The sequence below is a fragment of the Fusarium venenatum genome, assembly GCF_020744135.1.
Source record: "Fusarium venenatum strain MPI-CAGE-CH-0201 chromosome Unknown EDB82scaffold_4, whole genome shotgun sequence".
NCBI lineage: Eukaryota > Fungi > Ascomycota > Sordariomycetes > Hypocreales > Nectriaceae > Fusarium > Fusarium venenatum.
In genome coordinates this window covers 3,099,962-3,110,209 of record NW_027072132.1, presented here as the reverse complement: position 1 = coordinate 3,110,209, position 10,248 = coordinate 3,099,962, and the positions used below count along the sequence as shown (strand labels likewise).

Here is a 10,248-nt window from a genome sequence, read left to right as displayed (position 1 = left end):
TAAGCCTTTAGTAATTACCCCCACTTATTGGACACACCATCACCTTGGTCAGCGTTAGCAAACCATCGCAATCCCTCAACTTATAGTGGCTATAAGCGGTAAAACCTCAATCTAGCTGCTGATGTAACATTTACTAAACATCGCCAATACCTCCACAATCCTCCAGATCTGACCCAATGGCTCAACTTAATATTCCATCTATTTCTACTGATTTGTCGTTGCTTGTAAAATCATTTTCTCATCCTACTCTTGATCATCCTAGTATATAAATCCCCCTCCCCATCCATCCTCTCTTGTCATGACACTTTTCCGAAGCATCTTCATCTCAGCATTCATCGCTTTAGCTGCCATTGCCTTATTTCAAACTCGTTTCAAAGACACAGCTACATCTACTTTCGAAGTGTTAAAGACTCTTACGCCTCTATCTTATATCTACAGCGACAAGATTACCGACCAACAAAAGGACACCCATCACCTTTACGCTACCGAAATGTCTGCTCATCGAGCTATTCGCAAGGTCTTCCTTGCTGTTGAGCAATCCGAGGGTGCTGGTGCTCGCGTTCGTCGATCAATTGGTACTCCTCAGCTGCGCAACTTTTCTCCTTTCCTGATGCTTGATCACTTCTCTGTCAAGCCCGGCGCTGGATTCCCTGATCACCCTCATCGTGGTCAAGAGACCATTACTTACCTTCTCGAGGGTGGTATGGACCATGAGGATTTTGCTGGTAACCGAGGCACCCTCTCCGCTGGAGATCTTCAGTTCATGACTGCCGGAAAAGGTATGTACTTTCACTCTTCTCATTCTCGTATCAAATTTCAGATTTACTAACATTTTCTCCAGGTATCGTGCATGCAGAGATGCCCCAGCAAAATGCCGACGGCAGCGCCAATATCGGTCTTCAACTCTGGGTCGATCTCCCCAAGGAGCTCAAGGCCTGTGAGCCTCGTTACCGCGATCTCAAGAGCTCAGAGATCCCCATTGCCAAGGTTGACGACGACAAGGTCACCATAAAGGTCATTTCTGGTCAGAGCCACGGTATCGATTCAGTTAAGGATCTCGCCTATACACCCGTCTGGTTCCTCGACATTGAGATCCAGCCCGGTGGCAAGGTCACCCAGCCTCTACCCCCTAACTGGAACGCCTTTGCCTATACTCTTGAGGGACAGGTTATTGTTGGCAACGATGACCAGAAGCGCGTTGTTGAGCAGTACCACAACATTGTTTTTGAGCCTCAAGGTGATGTTGTTCACTTTGAGGTTGACGCCGGTGCTACCAAATCCGCTCGAGTAGCTATCATTGCTGGTACTCCCTTGGATCAACCTGTTATCCAGTACGGTCCCTTTGTCCTTACTTCCAAGGAGGACGTTGCAAAGGCTCTGTTTGACTACCAGACACACTCCAACGGTTTTGAACGAGCTGAGGACTGGCAGAGTGAGATTGGAAAGTCCATGAGGGGCTAAACGAAAATTTGGATATATGTTTTTGTCATTGTGGCGTTAAAGTGGGAAATTTGCTTGTTTCTGTTTGAAAAATCAAAATTGGGAGCGTTTGGGCTGGTCTCTTTTACGAAATGATTAGCTAGCATATAAGAATCGTGTCTAAAATGAAAATTCATGTTATCTCGGGAATCTTTCTTCATACTAACTATTACGCGTTTTTGGGTTGCGAATGAGACAACGTGAAACTATTTGAGTTGATGCTACCCTGTATTTCTACTGCGTCGCTCTGAGACCAAGAGCAACTATCCCTGGCGTGTAAGTCGTCTCTCAAGTTAATGCTGCAATGCTTTGAATTGCTTGTATAGATACTGTACTAGGATATTGCGCGAATAACGCAAACAGCTTCCGTGCACCTGTCTATGCAATGGCGATGCCGTCCCGTTCCGCGGCGTAGTTGAGTTAAGCACGGTGAGCATAGGAGTCCATTCTCAAGCCTCGCCGTATACAAAACGTCCCACACAGAGTCCAAGTAACGTGTATGTCTCATGATTCGCCAGCCTCTTTAACCAAAGACCCTTGAGATCGGGGCCAACCGGACGTGTTCCCTGACCGATATCATGTCAAGACAGTTCTTTTCAGGGTGTTCTAGCGAGATTCTAAGGTATTTCAGTTTCGGGTTCATACCGAGCTTCCTTTTCTAGAGATGCGCGACATTTCACTCGGTGAAGGGTATCAATAGTTTGACGGCCACGGGTGTGATACTTGATATTTGACGGCGAGTCTAGGTAAAGATCGGTCCGGATGGGTTGGGTGGATGGAGGCGCTGTGGGTAAGGGGAGAAACGAACTTGGCAGTGTTGGAGGTTTTAGGTAACGATATCTTAAGGATCGTCATTATGCGATTCTACAATGCGGGTCCTGTTCGGGACAAGTCAGTCTGATCGGGTCGATATTGGGTACAATGAGCGAGTTTGAAGTTGAAATATTCAAATATTTGATTCAAAGAATACAGCAGATTATAAAGTTGTCACTATAAAGTCAAAGATGAATTCAGGGTGCCTCGTCAGATTCAGAAACTCTGATACAGAAAGCAAAAAAAACAAAACATTTAGGGCAGATGAATGATTGGACGAAGCTGGTACGCCTGAAGATATACTGTAACTGTATCTGGTATTTGTAAGAGAAGCGTCTCGACTCCAAAACAAATCTGACAAGTCGTATCAGCATTTGCCCAAGGGGAAAGGGGGGCCATTTCTTTTTTACCCCAGGATTAGCATTGCATTGTCATAGCGGGAACGTTGGTGTCTGTAACATTCGGTGTGAGCTGGAGCTGTTGATCGAGGCTTTTGAAGCGATTCAGAGCCACTCGCCTCATTACGCAAGACGATCATTATTCCTGTCAAATGGTTGCTCCAAAAAAGATGCCGTTTTCCGTCAATGTCCAATGCATGATGCACACATCCTTCCAGGAGATAGTCAGCTCAATCCAATCGCATTCCTCCTTTACCTCTCAGGTCAGGTCAATGCTAACTCACAGACCATGCTCGATGCTGAATGGCTTTCGTTTCTACCGTTTCTTCTCCTTGTTGGTGATACACAGACATACAAGGCATTCTGGTAGGGAGTACAGTCCCTGGAAATTCCAGCCTGAGCAAACCTGGTCCCACCCTAATTCTTTTGGTGACCGATTTGATCCATCATGTCGTAGGTAGCTTTGCACTTAAAATATATGCAATCACCCCGTAAATTCATCCACCTTGATTTTTTCTCCCGTCCCTTCTTTCTTCTTTACCTCACCGATTCTTTTTCTCGTTCCATCTCCCACTGTCGCGACTACTACTGCGATTTGACTTGCATGACTGGACCTCACTAAGCTAGAGCTCCATTGACTAAGAACGTACCCCCAAAATCTAGCGGGGACCTTGCAACCAACGAAGAACTCCTACTCTACTCCTACTCATCATCATCATCATTTGGTTTGAGGCCATAAAACCAAATACTCCTTAAACCTCTGCGCAGATACTTCTATCCTATATCGAAGCGCCATCCTACTACCGCCCACCATGTCGTTTAGTGGACGCAAGTTCTCTATCAACCGCCATACTGGCGAACCCAAGCCCAAGATGCTTGCCCGCCGTTTCAGTACCACCGAGCCTTCGACCAACGGTATGTGTTTATGTCTTTCCTTTGCCTGACGCTGTCTCATGACGGCTTTGGTGTGTCTTGGAACTCTGAGACCTCGCTTTGAGCTGCATCTCAGCTCTCTGCAAAGACTGTGCACCAGCTTCATGAACTTCGCGTTCTGTCACTCCCACACCAGCCAAAACCCTCATCTACCTTCCTACTCTCCTCACCGTTTTCTCACCTCCCCTCACCGTCCCGCCTTTTGACTACCGGCACCAATGGGGCGTTGCATTGCTGTGCATTGCTTTTCTGGGCTGGCTTTTCCCCTCTTCGATCCCTGTCGTTCATGGTTGCCCCTCCATGTCCACCTATGTACAGTCCCCTGACCTTAGTTACCCCTCCAAACCCGCCTTACCTGGAGCTGTCCATGGAGCTTGGCTGCAGTTCCCCACAACGTCATTGTCAAAACCAAGATCGCAACACAGCTTCATAATCGTAATTGCAATAGCAGAATGCTAATCAGACCAATACAGAATTCCAATCCAAGGTTCATCGTCAGTTCCGAAGCGCTCATGAAGGCCACATGCCCCATGCTGGCCTCGATGCCAGCCGATCATCCACTGGTGTTATCTGGTGTACAGAGCGAGCCTCCGAGTATGGCTACCTTGAGAACCCCGATTCATGGGCCAACCTTGGCCAGGGTGCCCCCGAGGTAGAGGACGATATCGAGGGTTGCTTCCCCCGACCCGAGACCATCAACATCTCCATGGCTGGCCGTGAGTACGGCCCTACAGCTGGTATCAAGCCCCTGAGAGAGGCTGTTGCCAAGCTCTACAACGAGGCCCACCGACAGGGAAAGGACAGCCAGTATACTTGGGAGAACGTTGCTATTGTCCCTGGTGGTCGTGCCGGTCTGATCCGTATCGCTGCCGTCCTGGGTAACTCATACCTGTCTTTCTTCTTGCCAGACTACACGGCCTACAATGAAATGCTGAGTCTCTTCAAGAACGTGAGTTTTTAAACGAGTGAAAACCGCTATATCTGTTAATGGTTGGGTGCTGATAAATTTCCCAGTTCGCCGCTATTCCCGTGCCCCTATCTGAGGAGGACGGCTACCACATTCATCCTGACAAGATTGCCGAGGAAATTGCTCGCGGCACTTCCGTTATCCTCACCTCAAACCCTCGTAATCCCACTGGTCGGGTTATCCAAAATCCCGAGTTGGCCGAAATCCAGGACCTCTGCCGAGAGAGGGCAACCTTCATCTCAGACGAGTTCTACTCTGGGTATAACTACACTTCTAACTGCGATGGCACCACTATCTCAGCAGCCGAGAACGTTGATGACGTGGACGAAGATGACGTTCTGATTATCGATGGTCTCACTAAGCGCTTCCGTTTGCCAGGATGGAGAATCGCCTGGATCTTGGGACCCAAGGGTAAGCACAAATCCACCACAAAACAAGCAAGACAATGGAAAAGAAGCTAACAATATTCATTTAGAGTACATTAATGCGTGAGTTGTGACCCGATTCTTTGAAATTTCGCCCTAAACCGGGTTTTGGTGTTTTGACTTTTGCGGACAAGCACAACTAACACGGTAATAGCATTGGCTCATGTGGTTCTTACCTCGACGGTGGAGCTTCTCATCCTTTCCAGGAAGCCGCTATTCCTATGCTCGAGCCAAGCCTCGTTCAGAATGAAATGATTCACCTCCAATCTCACTTCCGGGTACGTCTTGGAAAGTCGTGACCTATGAGGATTGACATTGCTAACAATTTCACAGGACAAGCGTGATTACGTCGTCCGACGTCTTCGCGAGATGGGTTTCATCATCAAGTATGTGCCCGACTCGACCTTCTATCTGTAAGCAATACCCCATGTCAAGGACTCGATAGACCTCCGCTAATCAGCATGCAGTTGGCTCAACCTCGAGGGTCTCCCCGAAACCATCGCCGACGGTCTCAACTTCTTCCAGGCCTGTCTGGAGGAGAAGGTCATTGTGGTGCCTGGTATCTTCTTTGATCTCAACCCTTCGCGTCGCCGTGATCTTTTCGACTCCCCTTGCCATCACTTTGTGAGACTTTCATACGGTCCTCGCATGGATGTCCTCAAGATGGGAATGGACGCCATTGAGCGCGTTGTTCAGAAGTAAGTGTTGGCGAGTTCTGCGGATTTCTCTAGGATACAGGGCTAACACAACATAGGCACCGTAAGCTTAACTAAACGATAACTGAAAGCTGGCGAAGGTTGTAAGCACAGAACAGTTGGAGGTGTGTGGGGTCTCTTATGTAGAATCACGACCGTCATGCGTTGAAGATGTATGGTTTAGACCAATAAGTCGAGTGAGAGGATCACAACCTAAAATTAAAGTAAATACCTCTTTATAGATCAAGGGATCTATATTATTCTTGTTTAGCACTTCTCGCGCGATCGTGTATCTACCGTTAACAACCACAATAACTTTTCAAGGATACCTATCTGGCGTGTCACAAAGAGAATAGACACTTCAAACCAGACGAAAATATTAGCACGCTCTTAGACTATATACTCTAAACTCACTAAAGCTGATCTAATACTTTCATAAACCACTAAATCAGCACTTATGATGCGACCCACCTGCGCGAGCCTTCCAGTACCTTATACAAGAATCATAATGCAAGTAATCTTCGTCACCTCGATAGCCTGGGAGGAAGCTCCAGCAGCGTTCGTAGTTAGTGTTGTCTGCCCCGTAATGAGAGTTCTTGCAGCTTCTAGTTGTTGGTTTAGGAGGACCAGGAATTCCTTCTTCATTGTCGTGGTTTCTTAGATAATCATAGCAAGGTTGACAACGGACATAGTCCTCGTCGCCCTTGTGTTCCGGGTCATACAACCAACAGCCTGTGTAGTTACTGTGGTCATTGTTGCAATTCGGGTTTCTGCAGGTACGGAAGTCTGCGAAGAAGTTTCACTGGCCCATGTAGTTGGTGCTGTCCATATTGCAATTTGGATTCCCGCATCTCTCAAGTTCCGGCGGGATCATTGTGCCTGCTATAGAAATTGTAGCAGGCCCTGCAACGTATAGGATCTCGATCGCAACAACTGCATCCTTTCCACTGCTAATGGTCAAGAATTCACCATGCTAGTTCCAACTGGTCCGAATAGTGCCCACGCCCAGTCACAGACGAGACAATGCCAGACATTCTGCTTCGTATCTTCAACAAACCTTCAAAATCCTGTGTTTGCAGGAAGCTTGCTCTGGCAGCTTGGGTTACTGCAGCGAGCCCAGTGTATCTGATTCCACAGTGCCCATCGTCCCTCGAGGATTGTGACATCAGCGGGCTTGATTGTAATCATAGCAAAGGATTTTGAAGTCCCATTTGTCGTGATGAGACCCGCACTGCAACTGACATACAGAGCATTCGGTCCATTCCTCTTCATCATTGTGCAGTAGCCCCGTTTCACTCCTTAAAGTTAGAACATCAGTACTAATCACAGCGGAAACAGTAGATCCCCTCAGCAAAGCCTTAGTATCAGAAAAATTGACCGCTTAAAGCATAAGAGACGAAAACAGTAGGTCAGTTTATGCTCCTTAGACAATAGTTTTTAGACCACTTATTTTTATACTTTAAGACTTAGGAGGCCAGTTTCTCTACTACCCACTGGCAAAGCCATATAGGAATGCATTCTTAGGAATAGGTACCTCGCAATTATAGCACTTGCGTGGGTTTCCATCAGCAAACCACTTTTTGTTTACTGATGAGTGCCGGGTTTCATGCAGTCGCCCGTTAGGAGTTCCTTGTCACGTAGGAAGATCCCCTTCTTTCTCGTAGTGTCCAACACAAGGCATACAAAACCGAAGACCCAGAGGATCGTCGCGATGCAGGGGTACAAGAAATCGAGACTTAACTGCTCCAGGTACAGCACCTTTTGTCGACTTTCCACAATCTTCATTTGCACACCAGGTTGCGTGGATCGTTGATCCAGGACAGCCCTGGACCAGTGGCCAGGCTCAGTTGAACCCAGATTGTCCCAGCTGTGGCAGTTGGAAACCTTCTCTTAACATGTGGTCAATTTCAAAAGGCGCACTTGACCGATAGCGGTGCGGTACGTCTCTTGACTCTGTGTTCCCGCTGTGCATATCTCGATATGTGATAATTAGGCTCTCACATAATAGAGGACTTGATCACAGTGTGTCTTGTGGGTTGCCGCCAGCCAGCCAAGGGTTGTCCCAAATTCCTATCACCCGGAAATTTGGAATCACATTGGCTTGCTTAATGAAGTTATAGTGGGAACCCTCAGACTCGGGGCTCATTGCTGCTGCCTCATGTTGGGCAAGGCAGTTCCGACCCCTTCCTTTGATATAGACGAGCCAATGTACTCTCGAATGTCGCCAGATAATGATGGATCTGCATTCTTTGCAAGCACCTTAACGCGCTTTGCCCGAAGGGTTAACTTTGATGACCCAAACTTAATCTGGCCCTGCGGCAATCGAGTCGCTACGTCGAGGTATACCAATCGGTGTTGTAAGTTAAACGGGACCTCAGGGAGGTCTAAAAGGTCCTTGGGCTGGAGGTCTTCCTTCTCTAATACTTTTTGTGTGCGAGAAAATGTGATCTAATAGATCATCAGTATCTTGGAAAGGAGCGATCGGAACTGCCGAGTCATCTCCCTTTTCTCCCTGGGAAGATGGAACCAAGCTGTTGAATATTGTCAACTCCAGGCACAGAGCCTCCTGCACAACTGGACATGTTGGTCCGGAACCAAATCAAGTCGGCATCATCGTCCTTTCCTGAGTATTCTTCAATGCCTTCGTCATTGTCATCGAGTTCCACTGGGAGATATCATCCCATTCGTCTTCATCATTCAAGTCTTCCTCTTCATCCCGGCCAACTGGTCTTTGACCGACGTAGTGGACCGAAACAAGGGAAACAGGCTCTTGCTCGGCGATATGACGAGCAACAAGCATGATATGAGTAGGGTCGAGATTCTCGAGCCAGTCAGCATGCCTACCCCGCGAAGACTCGGCCAGGAGAGGAGTGGAAGCAGCAACATCAAGACATCAAAGATAGGAGGCGAGAGTCACAGCCATTGCGGGGATCTCGATCGCAAGCGGGTGTGACAAACGCGGCATTCTCTGCAAGTTCCTTGGGAGTATGGGTTTCGCCAGTCTAAGGTAAGAGACAAAGTTAGTGGCGGTCGATCATTAAATTGAAGTTGACATACCAAACTGAACGTGTATGCACGATCCGTATATTTGGTTCAACACCTCGTATGACCTGTGATGGGGGTGATGGTAAGTGAAAGAGAGGAGCTCAGCGGCATAGAGCACAATAGTAGATGCATCGTGGAATTTTGAGTCTGGCTAGGCAGGCACCTGTGGGATGGCAGAAAACTTAAGGTCTAGGCTTAGTATACAGCAAATAAATAACCTAAGAGCGAAAATAACATGCCATAAAAGCACTGCCTAAAATAATATTTTATCTCTTAGGCGAGTGGTATTATGTTTCTAACCCCAAGACCTGTGTAGCTGGGCCATGCTTTAAATATTTTGAAGGCTGGAATTAGGAATGAGAGCTAGTTATTCTCTCACCGGTTTCGCACAAGTTGACAACGTACTGAGACGGTTTTCACAATTAGTACATCAGTAAGTACCGTCATGACTTGGAACATATCAGAATCATCAGTTGATGCAGCAGTTTCCATGTTCATGCGGTTAGTGAGTATCGCGGCTAGTTCTAGAACACACGCAGGGATCCATTCTTAGTGGCTAGCCTCACAACTGCACCATCAGCTTCCATTTTTTTCTATCATGCTCTTAACAAATCCCATCCAGCGCTCCACTGTATAAACACTTACAACCTCTCACTTTCTTGATATAATTGAACCTCATAAACAATCCAACAAACTCGAGACAATTCCCAGTGAGAGCCTTTATATCTCAGCTGGTATCTGCAAAACACACATTCACTCAATTCACTGAGTGAAGGCATATACAACACAAGCCAAACCACATTATGCTTAAGCGGTTCCCGCGCTTTATCATCACACGTCTAAACAACTACCACCGCCACACACCATCAGCCTTTCGCTTTTCTAGCACAATGTCCAAGGACGATCAGCAGCAGCCTGCGCAGGCAGAGACCAATGGCAACAAGAACCCCCTCCCACTACCAGCCCCAGGCTCAGACACCGCCGCCTCTAACAGCAGGGGGGATGGCGTGACGGAGCTACGTGTTGGAGAGTCTGTCGCACTCGACTCCATGGGGCCCCTCGTGGTCAACAGAGATGGGACCATGGGTAGGATTGGAAACTGGGCGGGCATGACGGAGCATGAAAAGGCGCAGACCTTGAGGTTGTTGGGAAAGAGGAACAAGGAGCGGATGGATGTTCTTAAAGCAAAAAAGGCAGCAGAGGAGGGGCAGAAATGAGAGTGAGATAAATGTTCACAATGGCAATTTTGGCAAATGAGACGAGAAAGCGAAAGACGTACATATGGTCACGACATGAGTGAAAGCGAGTAGCAGGTTTGGATGTGAGAAGAGTTCTATTATTAACTCAATAAACACTAGCTTTTCAAAAAAGCGTGGTTTCTTCGGACCAAAGAGTGTTGAACATGGAATAAGAAACTAGTTACGGAAACGATTTATCGTATGCCCGTTGATATCATGACAAGTAAAACAAAAACCTCCACCCAGTCTGTCGTG

The 10,248-nt window shown here is 47.4% G+C and overlaps 3 protein-coding genes across 3 annotated transcripts; all 3 read left to right on the top strand.

Moving 5' to 3' along the window:
* The first annotated feature begins 96 nt into the window (after positions 1-96).
* On the top strand, positions 97-1,680 carry EDB82DRAFT_467805 (RmlC-like cupin domain-containing protein). The gene is made up of 2 exons (XM_025737947.2): positions 97-779; positions 842-1,680. The coding sequence occupies exons 1-2, from the start codon at positions 299-301 to the stop codon at positions 1,459-1,461; spliced, it is 1,101 nt and encodes a 366-aa protein (XP_025592756.1). The 5' UTR covers positions 97-298; the 3' UTR covers positions 1,462-1,680.
* Positions 1,681-4,146: 2,466 nt separating this feature from the next.
* EDB82DRAFT_436380 (pyridoxal phosphate-dependent transferase) lies at positions 4,147-5,717 on the top strand (the record flags this gene model as incomplete). The annotated part of the gene is made up of 6 exons (XM_025737946.2): positions 4,147-4,572; positions 4,638-5,001; positions 5,066-5,078; positions 5,170-5,293; positions 5,349-5,428; positions 5,483-5,717. The coding sequence occupies 6 exons, from the start codon at positions 4,147-4,149 to the stop codon at positions 5,715-5,717; spliced, it is 1,242 nt and encodes a 413-aa protein (XP_025592755.2).
* A 3,487-nt stretch (positions 5,718-9,204) lies between these two features.
* On the top strand, positions 9,205-10,126 carry EDB82DRAFT_513991 (uncharacterized protein). Its single transcript, XM_025737941.2, has one exon. It carries the CDS (start codon positions 9,559-9,561, stop codon positions 9,970-9,972), a length of 414 nt encoding a protein of 137 aa, XP_025592751.1. The 5' UTR covers positions 9,205-9,558; the 3' UTR covers positions 9,973-10,126.
* The last annotated feature ends 122 nt before the right edge of the window (positions 10,127-10,248 follow it).

Coding starts and splice junctions, on each gene's coding strand:
- EDB82DRAFT_467805 (XM_025737947.2), top strand. CDS start 299: ATGACACTTTTCCGAAGCATCTTCATCTCAGCATTCATCGCTTTAGCT. Junction 780..841: donor GTTCATGACTGCCGGAAAAG/GTATGTACTTTC, acceptor CATTTTCTCCAG/GTATCGTGCATGCAGAGATG.
- EDB82DRAFT_513991 (XM_025737941.2), top strand. CDS start 9,559: ATGCTTAAGCGGTTCCCGCGCTTTATCATCACACGTCTAAACAACTAC.